Below are 20,049 nucleotides of genomic sequence, written 5' to 3'. Positions count from 1 at the left end.
TGTGAACTTTAGTGTTCTGTCCAATTGTTGTCATTAGTCAAAGTGCATGCTACCCCATCCTAGCAAGCTCACTCTAGCACAGACCATTTGGAAGAACCATTTCTATTCACAACTCAACAATGGTATGCCATTGCTCATCTGTAAACTCTAAGTATGAAAGCACAGGAAAAAGTGAGATCTCTTCACACAGTAGAAAATGACCTCTCAACACTGTAAGTCAGTCATTACTTGTACTGTTGTTCATTTATTTCAAACATTAACTTTTTAATTATTTGAAGGAAAAGCAAAAGCAGGATATTTACTGATTCGAAGGACAAAGACCTCTGGAGAAACACAAGATCATAACAATGTCCAGTCAACTAATAGTACATGTTATTATAAAGGAGCCAGCTAGCATAATCAATATAATCAATGAGCTCATCTGCAGAAATTAGCTTCCTAAGTCATCTATTGCAAGTTCTTCATTACAACTCCCATATGTGTTTAAGAATCTTAACTGATCTTCCTGAAGATAAATCATGGGGTCAAACATTATAAGATGAAATTCAATTGGACTAAATGTAAATTTACATTTCAGTTCAGAAACATCAGCTTTACTCGTAAAGGGTGGGGGAAATCACGGTTACCAGTTTACCAGAAAAACATCTCAATAAACATTAACTTCAGAAAGCTAATGAGATCTTGGGGTTGCTGCAAGTGTAGTTTCTTGGAATAAGGGAGGTGAGAGTCCCTCTGTAGGTGGGGTGGTGGATGGTGCAATAAATGGTGTACTGGGCAAGACTTATTGAGTTCAAATTCCCCTCTAGACTCTTAATAGCTGTGTGACCCTGGGCAATTCACTTAATCCTGGTTGCCTCAATTTCCTCATCTATATATAAGATGAGCTGGAGAAGGAAATTGCAAATTGTTCCACTATCTTTGCTAAGAAAACCCTAAATGGGGCCATAAAGAGTGGAACATGACTGAAACTACTGAATGAGTCCTAGTCAGCCTTAGTCTGCACCTCCAGTATTATGTTTGATTCTGGATCCAAGTTTAAGACAAACATTGACAAGATAGCATCCAGAGGGGCAGCTAGGATGGTAAAGGCATTTGAGTCCATCTCATATGAAGTTAGTAGTTGAAGACAATGAGGGTTTGTGATTCTGAAGAAAAGACATGATGGCTAACTTCCAGCATTTGAAAGGCTAATATCTGGAAGGATGAGAATTGATCTATTTAAACCAAAAGGACTGAAATAGAAGCAAGGCAAAAGATAGAAAATCTGACTTGTGCTTTAATTGTTAAGGAGTTTTTCTCGACTTAAGAGATTCTGCACCCCCACCCCACCCCGGCAAAGTGGAATGGATTGCCTTCAGAGATGATAAGGTTTCTCTTTCCCTGAAAGTTACCAGATAAAAATTGGAAGACTTGGTTATGCTGTTTGTGTGTTAAAGTGGTACTTCCTTTTTGGTATGGTCCTTTTTACCTCAAAAATTCAGTGATTCTGGATCTGTGAATTCATCCTACCTTTCTGGAAATCAATTAGGAATTATGCCCAAAGGGCAAGAAAAATGTGCATACCCTTTGATCCAGCAACACCACTACTGGGTCTATACCCTGAAGAGATGAAGAAAAAGGATAAAAACATCACTTGTACAAAAATATTCATAGCAGCCCTGTGTGTGGTGGCAAAGAACTGGAAATTAAGTGAATGTCCTTCAAATGGGGGATGGCTTAATAAACTATGGTATATGTATGTCACGAAACAATATTGTTCTATTAGAACCCAGGAGGGATGGGAATTCAGGGAAGCCTGAAGAATTTGCATGAACTGATGCTGAGATGAGCAGAACCAGAAAAACATTGTACACCCTAATAGCAACATGGGGGTGATCGATTAATCAAGGACAATTTTGGGCTTTTGGGCTGTGATGGGAGAATATACCATCTGTATCCAGAGAAAGAACTATGGAGCTTGAACAAAGATCAAGGACTATTACCTTTAATTTAGGGGAAAAAAAAACCCTAATATCTTATCGTTTGCTCTTGCTACCTCTTATACTTTATGTTTCTTCCTTAAGGATATGATTTCTCTCTCATCACATTCAATTTGGATCAATGTATACCATGGAAACAATGTAGATACTAACAGACTGCCTTCTGTAGGGGATGGGGATAGGGAAGCAAGATTAGGGGAAAAACTGTAAAACTCAAAATAAAATATTTCTTAAAAAAAATTCAATGATTCTGTGACTTTAAAAAAATGTTCCCAATCTTCTTACTCAATAACTAATCGCTCTTACCCACTGTATCAAGTCTATTTTCTTCTATTTATGATTCAAGACATTTCAATTGCTGACAAAACTCTTATCGCTACTTAGCAGTTGCTTAATTTCAACCAACACAGCCTACTTCTTCCCATTCCCAAATATTATATCTTGATTCCACACTTCAAATTCATGCCCTTCTACCCATAAGATTGCTGTGAGAGTACTTTGCAAATCTTAAAATACTATTTAAATTGATTTTTTATTTTCCAGTCCACACATTATTCAAACCCAGATCAAAATTCATTTTATTCCAGTGAAATCATGCCTACATTGGCAATTTATACAATAACAATATTGTAAACACAGCCAACTTTGAAAGATCCTCTAACAACTCTCAATGCAATGACTATGATTCCAAAGGACAAAATATGAAGGTAGGTGTGTTTGGAGGAGAAGGGGTTAATATGGAATGGAAAAAAGTTAAGGAGAATGTATTTGTGCCTTTATTCTATATTATTTTGAACATCTTGCATTGCTTTGTCATTTTTGTCCATTTTAATATCTCCAACTATAGTATTCCTGAGGGCATGAACTGTCTTCTATTAGAATGCCTCCTTCTTTCAACAATGGCTTCAGTACAGCATACACACCTAAGTCCCAATTACTTTGAATAATGAATCCCTTTAAGTGGTCACCTGTATTTAGGTTCATAAAATTTGAAATTACAATACAAATTCAAATAATTTCGGCACTTTAGAACCATTCGCACTAATGGGAATCTATCTCTACTCCAAATAGCAAAGGCTCATGTGAATACTTAATTAACGAAATTTACTTCCATTTTGTATTCAGGCTTCTTACCCATCATGAGAAAAGGTATTATCATTTGTAAGCAAAACTGTGATGTTCAACATACTGACTAAAAAATCATAGCCTACTATTTACCTGATGATGCCTCAGACTCCTGGGGCAACACTGAAGCTGGGAGGGAGGAAAAAGAGCAGCTGTAACATTATACATTCCCATGAGGATACTGTTTTATGGTGTTAACACATGACACAAGTTTGTCAAATGTTTGGGGTTGGTAATTGGCAACTCTGTCCTCTGCAAAATCTGAGTCAAATAGGAAAGATTTTCAGTGAAAATATAACATTTTGGAATTGCTAACAAGACTGGATTCTTTTTGGTAACATTTGAGCATGTGTTAATCCAGAGGGTATTTCATGAAATATAGTAAATGAAAACCTAAAATAGCAAATTCCATATGCCAAGGAGAAGGCACTGTACATATTTGGGGCCCTGACAATTTAAAAAAAAATTATATAAAGGAAAATCCTCAAAAACACTTTCCCTTTTATAACTTAATTGTGGGATCTTGGGCAAGTCACTCATACTATGTGGGGATCATTTTTATGTATAAAATGAGAACTATCATTTCACAACATGACTAATATGGAAATATGTTAAATATAATTATACAGTTACTGGATTTTTTTTTTTTACTGGATTGATTGCTGCCATGGGGAGCGCGGGAAGTAACAGAGGGTGATAAAAAAAAATGTGGAACTCATACTTGCAAATGGATGAATGTTGAAAACAATCTTTGATTGTAATTTTAAAATTAAATTTAAAAGTTTTAAATTAAAAAATATATACGAAATGAGGGCCAGACATTTAGGGACATTTGCATCTAACAAGCATTTTGAGTCACAAAGTGACTAGTTGAAGTAAAGTAGAATGAGTAGAATATTTGCAATAAATTAATACTTAAATCAAACTTGTATGACTTTGTTAAAGGCAAAATGTTACAGCAGAAAGAATGCTGGACCTAGCTACAGGAGATAGCAGGTTAAATTCTATCTTTGACTCTAATCTACACAATTGCTGGCTTAATTTCACTGAGTCTTTCAAGTAATAGTTGCCTTGGTTATCTCATGGGGTGCTTAGGAGTAAAGTGGGTTTTTTAGATTTGGGGTGTTGTAGAATTAATATATACCAGGAATTTTTTTAAAATCTATTTTGGAAGGGAGCACGTAAATTCAGTCAAAAAAAATCAATCAAGGGTCTGCTCCCATATGCCAGGCACTGTAAGAGGTGCTAGAGATAAAAAGGCAAAATGCAACTGTCTCATCTAAGGAATTTACTACTGAAATATCCCAGACATTGCATTCTAAAAACTAGCACTTAAGAGTGGCATAAGCAGTGGCATTAATGATGAATTTCATTTCTTAGCCTTTGACTTTGGACTCAGGACAGTGAAGGGGCAGTGGGAAGAAGAAAGATTATTCTGGTAATGCTTGCTTATGCTTATCACTTACCTGATAATTAAGAGGACCTAAAAAGGATTATAGAATATGAATCTGCCACTCAACAAGGATTTAACACTGACTTAAAAAAATACATCATTTTCTATATAATTCATAGACTTCATAATTTATTTTTTTTGGCAAATTTACCAATTTCTTCAGTTACCTGAAGAGACATTTACTATTATCTTCATCACCAGGACCACAAATGGTCATCACAATCTTCCCATTTGAAACATGCTATAATACAAAGCCATTAAAGATAAATATAGCTTTTTAAACAAATGATCTAATTTTTATCACTTACATGCCAATATATCCAAGCATTGCAACACAGTGCTCACAATTTCAAGGTCATGTTAACTGCATTTCTTTACATGCTGCAAAGATCCTACTTGGGGGACAAAAATCCCCATAAATACCATCTCCTCCCTCAAGCTCCCTGAGGGTTAATAAGGCTTTTTATAAATAACAAAGGTAGAAGGCAACTTAATTTATACATAACACAAAGGAGTCTTCTTTCAAATCAGACTAAGCAGCATTATTTAGAACAATCAAATAATAGATCCCAACTCTTCAGCTTTTAATTGCAAAACTGAGGGGGGGGGAACTTGAAAGGGTTCTTCACTAACAGCTTTTCTAGAATCACCAGATAATGAAGTTTTCTAAATGAAATCAACAATTTCAAAGATAATTTTCTTCTGAGTCATTTAGTTTTTCTAATAGGGATTTTAAAATATTCTAGATTTCCTTACATATCATAATTCTGGTCTACATACAGATTTCATTTCCTCAGATGAGAATTCTGTCTTGAATTCTTCTAATGAGAATTTTTTAAGGCAAGAAAATGAGAAACTCAGACTATACTACTCTTTGCCCAAAGTAAAAACCAGGGTTAAACTAAAGTGATGAAAAATATATAATTTTAAAGGAAAATGACTGTAATTCCTTGCATGTCTGTCCAAGGCATGTTAGAAATTCAGTTCCTTTATTCAACAAAGTGAAATCTGCAATTTAGACACCTTGGGCAAAATTTATTAAAAAAAAAAAGTCAAGTTCCTAATCAAGTGTTCCCTCTCTGGAATTTCATGTGTAACTAGCTTAGAACATTGGTTACAATCTTTTTAAATTTCTTCATTGACATATGACCTCCCTAAAGTTTAACCAGACTGATCAATATGTCATGTTAGCATTCAATACTCAGTATTTCCCCCTTCTCTTTTGGTTAAAAGTTCTAGTGCAACCAAAGATCTGGTGATTTATCACTTTAATGTGCACATCATTTCCATTCAATACCACTATCTTCCCTAAATCAAATGCTATTTAATAACCAGCATGATTTATTGTATTTTTTCTGAAAAAAATGAAAGTAAAAGGAGATTTAAAAGATGAATTAACAGGGAATACTGTATCTGCTATTCAAAACAACAAAAATATCACAATTTTTGAAAGTATACATATCACACAAAGTACAAAGTTGTTAATTTCAGATATAGTTCAATTTTACATAACTCTGTGGCTAAAGGTATTATATGCTATTTGGGGGGAAGAAAATACCATTCACCATTTAATAGCATATGGACAAAGTAAAACTGTCAATACTTTACTGGTTTGCTTTTCTTATGTTCTCTTTTAATTTTTATCTACTTTGTTGAGTTTTATTCAAGAACTTAGTATCTACTTTCTTAACAAGGACATTCAGATACAAAATACAGGGCTGCCATATAAACTGAGCAGAAAGTTGAACAATTTAACCTGAAAGCCACAAGAAGAACCCAGGAAGAACCTCAAAATAAAAAAAAAGTTTGAAAAATGATGAAAGCAAAAAATTCCCCAATTTTCATAGGCCTACAACCCTTAGGACAAATTCTGGTTACACAAAATGTCACCTCTGTTAATTTCTAAACATATCTGGGCTATGCTGAGTATGCTTTATACAGCAAATCCAGGGTAAAATTGTTAATATCCTTAAGGATAGTTGTTCTACACTGCACAGAGTAAACCAATACTGTATGATGATCAACTGTGAATTACAATTATTCTCAGCAGTACAATGATCCAAGACAACTCTTTAAGACCCATGATAAAAAAAATATTATCCATCTTCTGAGAAAGAACTAATGAAGCCAGAATACAAAGCATACTTTTTTTGGTAACTTTATTTCTCTTGTGGTCTGTATTTTCTTTTACAACGTGACTAATATGGAAATGTTTTGCATGACTGTACATGTATATCCTATTATCAAATTGCTTGCCTTCTCAACTGGGGGAAGGAGAGGGAGAAAGGGAGAGAATTTAAAAATAAATGCTAAAAATTATTTTTACATCAGATTGGGACAAAATATATTAGAAAATTTTTTTTAAAAAAGGGATCATTTGGGGCGGCTAGGTGGCGTAGTGGATAAAGCACTGGCCCTGGAGTCAGGAGTACCTGGGTTCAAATCCGGTCTCAGACACTCAATAATTACCTAGCTGCGTGGCCTTGGGCAAGCCACTTAACCCCATTTGCCTTGCAAAAAAAAAAAAAAAAAAACCCAAAAAAAGGATAGTTATCCTAATTTCAATTACAGTTACTTTCCAACATTTCAAAGATAATTTTTAAATCTCTAACATTAATTCTGGATGGGGAAAAAAACTTCAAAAACATAACTATTAATAAACATCTTATTTTGACTAAAAAGCATTTAGAATCAGTGTCTATTCTGTCTTATAAGCCACTAATTAAACTAACCCTAAAAGGAATGTGCTTTAATGACACACACAAAAAGGACCACAGAAATGAATAGCCCTTTAACTTTTTGTGGATCCATAACTAAAAAAGATGTAGGTTCAGCAAGCAGCATATTCTTCATGTATTAATTTAACCATATTGAATATATAAAGACACAGCTACACATTCCTTTCATATATTCTTGGACTTGCCCCAGGGAGTTATCATTTATGTATGCATTTCAGACAGCTGCTGGACAGAAGCCTTATTAAATGAGAATCACGTATCTAGTTAGCATTTTTTTCCTTCTAAAATCAACCAGAAAAAGAATTTTAGAAAAAGGCACAGTTGTGCTTCCTCTAAAAACACAGAAAGCTGTTCAGGGAGGTCCCAATTCTCAGATGTTATCTGGCACGCTGGTTGGAAAGAAGGAAGTCCTTGTCTCGGCACAACAGGCATCGTTTCAAATTTCGACAAGAGCCACCAGCAGTGAAGAATGCCCAGATACCCATGAGCAGCATGATAACATATGATGCTACTAAACTTGCCTTATAATAGGGATTCAGGAAGGTCTGTAGGGAGAGAAAAGTAAATTAGCTGGGGTGATATAAGATTTTATACTAGGCAGCTGAAAAGATCAAAGACAAAAAAGGTAAACAGAATATATTCAATAGCTCAGGCTTATTTCACCTAATGTTTAATTTATGTGATATGCAATAAGCATAAATCAATGAGACTAAAATTTAAAAAAGAAAAACTGAAAAGGCAAGAAACTAGTTTAACAAACAAAGTGAGCTGGGGCAGCTAGGTGGGTACAGTGAATAGAGCGTCAGCCCTGGTGTCAGGAGGACCTGAGTTCAAATCTGACCTCAGACATTTAATTAAGCTGTGTGACCCTGGGCAAGTCACTTAACCCTATTGCCCTACCAAAAAAAATACCACCCCCTCCAAAAAAAAATCAGTGAGCTTTGTCTATTGTAGACAGATTCAAATGGAGTTGAGAAACAGCTCATGAAAAATGTATAGGCTGAGAAATCAAGAGGTTACTGTGTTTGAAGGAGAGTCAATATATATGTTGAAATTCCCTTCTATGAAGGCAGGAGTTGGGAAGGAGAGAAAAATTGTGAATTATATACTGAACTTGGGGATCTGTAGGCCACAAGTACTAGGATTTTGATTGGGTAGATACAGATTTCACAAAGCTCAAAGGAAAAGAGGTAACTGAGTGATAAAGGTAGAGAGGGAACCTAGAAATGGCAATAGAGAATAAGGAAAATTCCAACTTTCCTGCCTCAAGGGAAATGAGCGAAGGTATAACCAAGAATTGGAGACAGTGGTTGTGGCATCATGGAGAAATCAGGTGTCAGTGATTATTACAAGATGGAATTAGTGGGACAAGAAAAGTTTAGGATAAAGGGAAATTGTTGCCAATGGAACAGGCATTCCAACTTGTTCAGTGGAAAGGAGGGTATTATTTAGTTAGGATTTTAGCATGGGAGGGTTAAGGGGTGGGAAATGGGGGGTTCAAAATCACTGGGATGTGTAGGATATGGCTAGGTTTAAGTATGGAAGGTGTCACTTCGCTTTCCAGAAGCAGCTGGAGATTAGGTATGAGGCAAGTATAACATAAGGTAAAATGCACATGGTCAGATAAAAAGCCCCTTTTTACTTTTCAATCTGAAGACTAGGCAAGAGACAAGTGCAATAGCTCTTTTTGTGCTGGCAAAGAATTGAAAAATGAAGCGATATCCATCATTTGGGGAATGGTTAAACAAGTTTTGGCATATGAATGCTATGGAGTACTACTACTGTTCTGTAAGAAATCATGAGTAGATGAACTTCACAAAAGCCTGCATGAACTGATGTTGAATGTAGTGAGCAGAACCAGGAGAATATTGTACACAACAACAGCAACACTGTGTGATAATGGATGCAGCTCTGCTCAGCAGTTCAATGATCAAGGATAATCCTAAAAGACTTGTGATGGAAAATGTCATCCACAATCAGAGAACAAAACTATGGAGTCTGAATGCAAACCACAGTATACATTTATTTACACTTTTTTAAACTTTTGTTTTTTTTTTCTTTCTCGTCGTTTTTCTTCCCTTTAGTTCTTTCATAACATAACATAACTGATATGGAAATATGTTAAACACAAAGGTACATGTATAACCTATATCAGATCACTTACTGTCGTGAGGAGGGGGAGGGGAGAGAAAAATATGGAACTCAAAAAGATGGAATACGAAAACTACCTTTGCATGTAATTAGGAAAAAAAAATAAAACAAATTAACATTCAAAAAGAGAGAGAGACAGAAAGACAAGATAAAAGTTGAACATGGACAGCAGAACAATGAAGTCTCATTCCCCATCAACTTTCCTCTTCCCCCAGGGGACAGGAATGCTGGAAGGCACAAGATATATTTGGAAATCAATCTTGCTGCCTTCCCTTAAGGAAGTGTTGAGAGAGGAGAATAACACAGCAAACAATCCACACTGGTAAGGTTTGTTTTTCCAGAAGTTGGAATAAAGGTAGAAGGAATATGTTAACCACTGAAGAATAAGTTCAGGCAGAGAATCAGCAGATAAGAATTACAATGAGAAAGATAGGTGATTAGAAAATGCAAGATATCTTTTCTTTGAGGTTTCATCACAACCATCAACTGCCTGTCTTGCAGTAGGAGCTATCATTTGAATCTTAGAGGGGAAGCATCAGTACGTCATATCAGGGAAGAACTAGTGAAAGGGTAAAGTATCTTGGGGCTCTGCCTTATGGCAAGCACAAGCTAAGTCTGGCAGTGCTGTGGCCCAAGGGCTTCCAAAAGCCCAACAGTATTGCTTCATTAATTGTGGGTGCTTTAAACAGGTTTCTTGCCCAAAGTCACTTGCTTTCCTCCTATGAGATTAAAAGCAGTGGTTGGTCCTGGATTGGTATTTTTTATAAGATTTTCTGATTTTTTTTTTTGAAGTTTATCTTACTGTTTTCTGTTGAGTGTTTTTCAATATTTCAAATACTTCTATAAGGAAGAGAGGTAAGCAAAGATGGAACATCTTAGGGTGTTATTCCATTATCTTCTCAGAAGTCTTTTGTTAATACTATAATTAATAGCTGTTAGTAATAATAATAATAATAGTAATAATAACAATAATAATGATAACGTGAATAAAATTGCTTCAAAGTTCCAATTTACTTTTAGTTCCCTCTTTAAACAAGAATAAATGAATAATTCATATGTAAAGTTAAAATAGTATTCATAAGTGAACATGCTTTTAAAAGGCAATTTCCTAGAATAAAGCAGAGAAAATGAGAGTCCTCTTATTCTAAGAAAAACCAACTAAGTACAGATGAATGAAATTAAAGAAAAACTAGAGGTTCTAAAAGAATACCATACAACTGGGCGGCTAGGTGGTGCAGTGGATAAAGCACCAGCCCTGGAGTCAGGAGTACCTGAGTTCAAATCTGGCCTCAGACACTTAATAATTACCTAGCTGTGTTGCCTTGGGCGAGCCACTTAACCCCATTTGCCTTGCAAAAAAAAAATACCATACAACTACAAAAGGGGTTCTAAAAATTTTTTCCAGTTTAAGAAAATTTTGAAAAGGCATAGTTTCATATTTTTAAAAAATTCTTATTCTTAAATGTCATTTCTTTCTTTAGCATATAAAAAAGTGCAGTTTCACAGAGTGCCTATAGTATGAACATATAAACCAGACTCACCAGACCTGACACCAGCAGATGACTCATGATGACCACGATTAGTGCCCACCAGTTTTTAGTCTCACATGCATCGAAAAACACAACTCCCCAGAAGACATGCAGCAAAACCATAACTAGAGTCATGAAAGCTGAAAGACAGTGAACTATTAGTACACAATCATAAAAAGGAAATTAAAATTAGGATTTAAAAGCTCTCTGACTGAACTGTTCTTTCATCATAGATGTGCTTTATTGGGCTATCAAATTGCCTTTATCACAACAGAAGTATGTAAATATTCATCAGTGAATATCATAGCATGCTATCCATGCAATATATAAGAAAGCAATGAATGTAATTTTTATCTTAGGATAATTATATTTCAATAAATGCACTGAGCAGTATGGTATCTCCACAGCTAGTATATATATGTGTGTGTGTGTCTGTGTATCTATTAAATAAAATGAAGATGACTGGTTCCAAAAGAGAACTTCAAGAGTTTCAAGCAATTTTCTTAACTGGTTTAAGAATACTGTTTATTCTTAAATTCCAACTATAACCGTCTCTATTGGTTCTGTCTATAATAAATAAAATATTTCCTCATCTAAAAGGAATAATTATAAACATCTTACACCACATACCCCCAAAACCTCAAAACTGATGATACATGATTCAAAGTATTACCATTAAAAAATCATGAGAAAACTGATTAGGTACCTTTACACTACTGCTAAGAAGTGAATTCTTAGCCGAATAAGATAGTGGTTTGATAAGCACAGAAGAAAAAATTCTGATTACATGAAACTGAAAAGTATTTTTTGAGAATAAAATTAATTTAACTAGGATGAAAAAGAGGTGAATTAGGGAAAATAGATGCAATAACTGTATCTATTAAGGATCTGATGTCCAAGACCGATAAGAAATTAATATCAAAAAGAAAAACTAAATGCCATTCTTTAATAGGTAAGTGATCAAAGGATATGAAATTTTTAAAAAAGAATTGTAAATAACTAACCATATTAAAGTGAAATGTATATCAAAACAAAACCTCACACCCAACAAAATGTCAAAGATGACAAAAATTAGGAATAGTTAAATTTAGAGGGGTTATGGAAAGATAAGTACACTGATGGAGTTTTGAGTTAGGCAAGCATTCTGGGAAACAATTTGGAATTATGCTATAATGAATAAAATGTTTATAATCTATGATAAGCAAATATCCCCAAGGAAATCAATCATTAAAGAAATAAAAGCCCCATTATACCAAAATATTTATAGCAGTACTTATATAGTAACAAACTGGAAAAAAGTAGATGCTCATCAACTGGAGATTGCCTAAATTAAGCTGTATTCAAATGTGATGGAATATTACTGTGAAAGGATAAATATAAATATAAATATATATATATAAAATCATAGGATGGCATGTATGTATAATGCAAAGTAAGCAGGAGAAGGAAAACAACATATGCACAATGACTATATTAATGTAAAGAGAAAAAACAATAGAAAATGGATATCATGGAATTATAATGGTCAAGATTAGCTCCAAAGAAGATATACATATACATACATACATATATATATGTATGTATGTATGTATGTATATAAAATGTCCTTCCCTCCCTGTTTATAGAGTTGGAAAACTATGGGAATCACACACTCCATGTAATGTTAGACTTGGCTGATGTTTGGTTAGTTATATTAAATCTTTTTTCCTTTTCTTTTATTCTATGTTATAAGGGATTGACTTCTGGGAGAACTGGAGAGTAAAATAATACCAAATATGGGTAATATCAATATCAACATATATATATATATATATATATGTGTGTGTGTGTGTGTGTGTGTGTGTGTGTGTATACACATATGCACAAATATATGTAATATATAAATATACAAATATAATATAAATATATAAATAGATGTGATTTTCAATGAACCAAATCACAAAGCTTAAATTTCTCCTCTAAACTTTTAAAGACAAATGAGAAAATAATAAAATAAGTAAAGATGATGATCACTGAGGTGCACCTCCTAGCCCTGTCACCAGAAATGCAATAGGGATGTGAGGGACATGATTTGGCTGAGAAGAAAGGGTAAATTGCTGACAATGATAACCCCATTTCAGTGGCAAAACTACTGAAGGAGGGTTGAAAGACTGTCTCAGGATAGTTCTACACAAGAACTTTTTAGTTGCTAATGGTGAAAGCTTATACCCACCCCTACTCTCTGTCACTAGGTCTTACCATTGTCAAGGAAGAAAAACTGAGTCCTCAGTCTTTAGTTATTCAAAGTGGCAAAGGAATGTAGACAGGGATTGTAAGATTTTATTATCACTCTGGCCAACACCAGAGACCCAGCCCTCAACTGGACTGTGATAGACACTGGCAATGAAGTGAACACATGATACCAAAGACTACATGCCACTCTCATCATATAACCCTTCTTGATGCCAATACTGTCCTCTGCTGGGGTGGCTAAGTGGCACAGCAGATAGAGCACTGGCCCTGGAGTCAGGAGTACCTGAGCTCAAATCTAGCCTCAGACACTTAATAATTACCTAGCTGTGTGGCCTTGGGCAAGCCACTTAACCCCACTGCCAAGCAAAAAAAAAAAAAACTAAAAAAAAAGCAAAGCAAAAAAAGAGAAATACTGTCCTCTGCTCCAACCTCTATCAAAGACTGACTGAAAAAGTACTGCTTGCTTCCTTCCTATCGTAGAATTTCCCTGACCTACCTTATCAATAAACTCCCCCTCCTTCAACTCTTATCAACACATCCCATAATGTATTGATAATTCCCACCCTCTACTTCTTAATCCCTGTGATTCAGAGATTCAACATATTTGCCAAAACGAAAAACTTCTTTTTTCTGCTGTATTTCTTCAAACTCATCCCTATCTCAACTCAGTTTCTAACCTCCTCTGCCTTTATCATTTCCACACTGTCCTCTGAAACTGAAGGTACCATTGTTTATAAATTCCTTTTCATTCTCTACCTCCTTTCATTCAGTCTTTCATTGTTCTTTTGACTTAGAAACCTGGTTTTATTTTTTTGGATCTTTATCATTGGTCATTATAAACTACATTATAAACATTATAAACTACAACACATTGAGTCAAGAGGAGGAAGCTGTATTTTATTTACCAATGCCACTTGCATATCTTCCTGCTTGCTGACACAATTCAGAAAAAAAATCCTCTTTTAAGGTACACTTAGTCTATGTGCTCCTTTCCAGATAATTGACTCCTATCACCTATAAGTTTCTAGGTCATTTTTTTTTCTCATTGGAAGAAAATAATTTTAATTTTAAAAATTAAAAAAGCTTCAATATTTTATGATAACAATAAAACTTTAATATAGCACTTTAAGAGGCACTGGTCATAATTTCCTCATCTCATCATCATTATAACCCTGCAATGGTAAGAACTATTATGATCCTTATTTATAAATAGGAAAATTGAATCTGAAAGTTAAAAGTGATTTACTCAGAGACAGTAAATATCTGAGACAGTATTCATACTCAAGCCTTTTTGACTCCAAGTCCAACACAATATACCATACCACCTGACAAGACGCTGGAAGCAAAATGGGTGTCCAATGATTGGAAGAATGGATGAACTAATTGCGTTATATGTCATTCTTCTATCTTAAAGAGTTGAGTACCTGACTTACAATCTTTCTCTTTTTTATCCACTATATGCCTTCCTTCATCTCTCCTACTCCACACCTCATATTTTCTCTATATTTTCATCCATTCTCTTCTCCCTTGCTGTAGATTCTAAGGAAGAGGTTGCTTGCTCTCCCTGTCAATGCTAACCATCTCTACTTGTATCCTTAGATATACTCTCTACTCCCATGTCTTCCAGAGTTTGTCCATTGATCATTTCACCTCTCTCCACTTTACTGTTAATTTTATTCTATAAATTAGTATATTCTTTGCTCTCACAAACATATGGAAGTCACAGAATCACACAGAGCTACAAATTTAAAACTAAAAACTACATGACATTTAATTCAACTCTGTCATTTTACAGATAAGGAAATTGAAGCCATGGAGATTAAGAACATACATGTAGAAAATGGCAATCTCTCCTTATCCTTAAAATTTTTCACAAGACTTTGACATTCCCCCAATTTACTGTCCTAAATTTCTTTCCTTTTTACTGAAAAACTACAAAGAATCACCAACATTTCCTCTTCAATTCCCACATTTTGCTATTTAAAATTTACTAGTGATCCTGACTGCTAAATTCATTGGCCTTTTTTCAGTATTAAAGCTTCCTGATCTCTCTAGAACCCATTAACCATCTACAACTGTTACCTGGATAGAGTTTTTAACCTGGACTTTTTATGACATTGCTCTCTTGGTTCTCTTTCTGTTGCTTCTCAGTTTCTTTTATTAACTGATCCTGTTTCATATTCTTTTAAGTATAAGTGTTTTCTATAGCCCTGTCCTGGGCCCTCTTCAATTTTCTCCTTCTACTCTCAAAGTCTAGTTCATTCCCTTATTTCCAGTTATCATCTCCACACATATGATTTCCAAATTTATAAATATCCATCCCCAATCTCTCATAATTCTAGTCCCATGTTGCAAATGACTACTAGACATCTCCATCTTGATGTCCTACTTCAAATACAGTAAGACCAAAATAACTCATTCTTTCTCCAACCAAATCTATTCCTCCTCCAAATGTCTGTTGATGGTACCACTATCACCTAGTCATCTAGATCAATAACTAAGAATTAATCTGGATTTTTTACTTTTCCTTATGTCTTTCCCACTCATCTGATCATTAAATTCCTATTGATTCTACCTCCACAACTTCTCTTGGATTCATCTCCCCTTTTTTCCTTCTCATATTCACCACTGTAGTTTAGACACTCCTTACTGTCAACATGTCTTTGTGATTGGAGTTTTTTAGCAAACTGAAAGTTCAATATGAATTAAAAGACTTTTTTTTGAAGCAGGGAGGCAGACTCTATGAACTCACTGTTTTAAGGGAACTCCTGAGGAAGAAATTTCCTCTACTAATATAGATTGGTGATTTCTTCAATTGAGAAGAGTTAGAAAATTGGAAAGTTACCTTAAAGAAGTTGCCCAGGGAGGGCTGCTAGGTGGTGCAGTAGACAGAGCACTGGCCCTGGAGGGAGTCAGGAGTACCTGAGTTCAAATCCAGCCTCAGACACTTAATAATTACCTAGCTGTGTGGCCTTGGGCAAACCACTTAACCCCATTTGCCTTGCAAAAAACTAAAAAAAAAAAAGTTAAAAAAGCACAAAAAACAAACACCAAAAAAAAAAAGTTATACTAAAAATTCAAGGTCAATCAACTATAAGACACTGAAACGAAAACTTCAATTTATTATCTACTGGACTACAATGAATTGCTTCTTTATTTTACAAAGATTAAGAGCGATCAATAGATTTTATATACTGAGAACAAGGAGAACAGCACATGCATTTAATCCTGGGTAAACAAATCTTTCTATGAGTTTCAAACAGACTCAGCTTATCTCCTCAACTCTAAAATTTTGAAGGAAGCAGATCAAAAAAAAAAAAAAAAGCTATACTCTGTTATTTAAGACTTAAATTCAATTTATAATGCTCTGCTCCTTTCTACTATTTCCTAGATAAATAGCTATAGGTTTAAGAAATCACGAATCCTTAGACTATTACACAATTTCTATCATTATAAGATTTCTCATCTTGTTCTTTTATTTTTGTTCTTTTATTCTTCTCCTCAATCCTCTTCATATAATCTCTCTCCCCAACTCCTTTTTATGTCACAAAATAAAAAAAAATAGAACAGAATAATAATAATACTGGAACAGAGAGGGGCTGAGCCAAGATGGTGACAGGAGAAGAGCTTCTCTTAGGTGCTCTCTTGCTATAATATTTCAAAACTTATGAAATAAGGCCTCAACTAAATTTTCGAGAGACAGAACCCATAGAGGAATCCAGTGAGGCAATTCTCCAGCCCAAAGTAACCTAGAAAATAGCGGAAAGGCTCCGCTCCACAGGGTTAGAGGGGCAGCGCTCCAGAGTGAAGGAACTTCAGCCTCCTGGAGGCAGCCCCAGGGTGCCTGGGAGCCTTGCCTCATGGCAGCAGGGGCAGTTTCCTGACCTACACCTCAGAAAGTACTGGGCACAACTTGCAAGATCAGCGGGGGGCCTCTGCTAGAGCCAGCACACGAAGCCCAGTCCTCAGGGCACTCAGTGACCCAGGCAGCCCTGATCCAGGAAACTGAAGCAGGCAGAGCCAGTAAGCAGGAGCCCCCAGGCAACTGCGCCTTGAGCGCTCAGCCTAGGTAGGGGAGCGGAGAGACTTCCAAGCTCTGTCCTCTGCCCCTGGAACAGGACTCTGGGGTTCTGACCACAGTCAGATCCTGGTTACAGTCTAGGCCCCCCCATAGAACAGCTGCCCCCCCCACCTCAGCCCCGAGGCAGAGGGGGGCGCTTATGGTCATTCACAGACCAGGAGGGAGGACAGAGCCTCACACATGGAGATCCTTGGGGGGGGGGGGGGGTGTAACAATAATAGTCAAAAGCTCAGGAACACCCCAAAACCAGGAACAGGCTGGGGAAATGAGTAAATAGAGAAAAAAGAGGAATACCATTGAGAAATATTTTGCCTATGATCCCAAGAAGGATCAAAATATTCAATCTGAAGATGAGGAAGTACAAGCTCCTGCATCTCAAGACTCCAAGAAAAACAGAAATTGGGTTCAGGCTATGACAGAGTTCAAAAAGGATTTTGAAAATCAAGTGAGGGAGACAGAAGAAAAATTGGGAAAAGAAATGAGAAAGATGCAAGAAAAACATGAAAAAGAAGACAGCAGCTTAAGTCAAGGAGATCCAAAAGAATGCTGAAGAAAATAACATGTTAAAAACCAGCTTAGGTCAAATGGATAAAACAGTTCAAAAAGTTATTGAGGAGAAGAATGCTTTAAAAAGCAGAATTGGCCAGATGGAAAAATAGATAAGAAAGCTCTCTGAGGAAAACAAATCCTTCAGATGTAGAATGAAGTTAAAGGAAGCTGATGACTTTACAAGAAGTCAAGACACAATACTTCAACACCAAAAGAATGAAAAGTTAGAAAAAAATGTGAAAAAACAACTGATCTGGAAAACAGATTCAGGATAGATAATTTAAAAATTATTGGGATACCTGAAAGTCATGATCAGGAAAAGAGCCTTGACATCATTTTAAAAGAATTCCTACAGGAAAATTACTTTGCTATCTGAAGCAGAGGGCAAAATAGAAATTGAGAGAATCCACCAATCTCCCTGAGAAAGAGATCCAAAAAGAACAATCCTCAGGAATATTATAGCCAAGTTCCAGAACTCCCAAGTCAAAGAGAAAATATTACAAGCAGCCAGAAGGACACAGTTCAAATATCGTGGAGCTACAGTCAGGATCACACAGGACTTAGCAGCAACTACATTAAAGGCTCGGAGGGATTGGAATATAATATTCCAGAAGGCAAAAGAGCTTGGAATGCAACCGAGAATCAACTACCCAGCAAAACTGAACATCCTCTTCCAGGGAAAAAGATGAACTTTCAATGAACCAGGGGAATTTCAAATGTTCCTGTTAAAATGGCCAGAGCTGAACAGAAAGTTTGATCTTCAAATACAGGACTCAGGTGAAGCATAGAGAATGGAGGGTAAGATATGGACTTAATGATGATGAACTCCATGTATTCCTGCACAGAAAAATGATACTGATAATACTCATAAGAAACTTCTCATTTAATAGAACAGGTAGGAGTTTTTATAGATGAAGCACAGAAGAGAGCTGAATTTGAAGATATGAAATATTGTAAAAATGGAGTCAATGGCTAAAAGGGAAATGTAATGGGAGTAAGAGAAAGGAGAGTTGGAATAGGCTAAGATATTTCATGTAAAAGTTTTATATATATATATCTATTAAATATACACACACACACACACATTTTTTTTTACAATGAGCTTTTGCAATGACATGGAAGGCAAGGGTGAATGAGGGAACCTTCACTCTCATCAGAAATGGCTCAGAGAGGAAACAGCATACATACTCCATAGGGTACAGGCATCTAGAGTAAGAAGGAGGGAAGTGGGAAAAGGGGGAAAGGGGGAATGTGAGTGATAGAGGAAAGGGTAGACCATGGGGGAGAGTGGTCAGATGTATAACACTGTCTTTTTCACTTCTTGCAAGGGGCTGGGATTGGATGGCCTGTCTGGGACCACAGGACCAGGTGGTTATTGGGCCTAAGGGTTGGTATGTGGGCTCAGGGCCACTTGGCCCCAGGGCCGCTGATCAGTCTGCTGCGCCACTCAGCTACCCTACAGCACATTTAAGAAGAGGGACAGAGTGAAAGGAGAGAGAAAATACAGTGTATGGTAGTGGGGAAGTACGAATGGAGGGAGTTGCAATCAGCAATGACAACAGTGGGAAAAAGATGTTAGTAGCTTTTGTGATGGACTTATCCTAAAGAACGTGATCCACCTGCAACAGAGTTGGTGGTGGTGAAACACACACTGAAGCACATTTATTATTATTATTTATGTATGTGGGGGGGGCGATTTGCAGGGCAGATGGGGTTGGGTGGCCTGCCCAGGGTCACACAGCTAGGTGATTGCTGGGTGTCTGAGGCTGGATTTGGGCTTGGTTGCTCCTGACTCCAGGGCCAGTGCTCCATCCACTGTGCCACCTAGCTGCCCCTATCATTATTATTATTATTATTAATTTAATTTTTTCCTCTTTACTTTATTGCTCATGAGGGTATATTTTGGGGGGGCATTATGTTTACCCTTAAACAAGAATATTTTAGTAATGTTTAAAAAACATCATTTGTATAAAAATAAAAAATATAATAAAATTTTAAAAGAGTATATATAAAAAAGAGAAAAAAGGGGAAAGCAAGGGAAAAAAGGAATGAACAGAGATATACAGGACAGTTTCTGCAATTGATGTAATGAATTTGGTATATGTCTTTTAAAAGCACTATGTGATAGATTTGCAGTTTCCCATATAATATTTTGCTTGCTTGAGTTCATAATAAGTTCAAAATAAGTAAATCTTTAAAAAATAATAATGTG

At 35.8% G+C, this 20,049-nt stretch overlaps 1 protein-coding gene across 1 annotated transcript in view; it reads right to left on the bottom strand.

Annotated features, from left to right (window-relative positions):
- Positions 1–5,598: 5,598 nt before the first annotated feature.
- APH1B (aph-1 homolog B, gamma-secretase subunit) overlaps positions 5,599–20,049 on the bottom strand; it is a 50,639-nt gene continuing 36,188 nt past the window's right edge. Inside the window, exons 5-6 of the mRNA XM_074234344.1 lie at positions 10,988–11,115; positions 5,599–7,840 (exon numbers count right to left, since the gene is read on the bottom strand). Coding sequence (XP_074090445.1) covers positions 7,673–7,840; positions 10,988–11,115 — 296 coding nt within the window. The 3' untranslated portion in view covers positions 5,599–7,672. The remainder of the gene's footprint in view (positions 7,841–10,987; positions 11,116–20,049) is intronic.

Source organism: Macrotis lagotis, chromosome 4 (genome assembly GCF_037893015.1).
Source record: "Macrotis lagotis isolate mMagLag1 chromosome 4, bilby.v1.9.chrom.fasta, whole genome shotgun sequence".
NCBI classification, from domain to species: Eukaryota; Metazoa; Chordata; class Mammalia; order Peramelemorphia; family Peramelidae; genus Macrotis; species Macrotis lagotis.
Note: the sequence above shows the minus strand (reverse complement) of the source record. Positions and strands in the feature narration are given on the sequence as shown.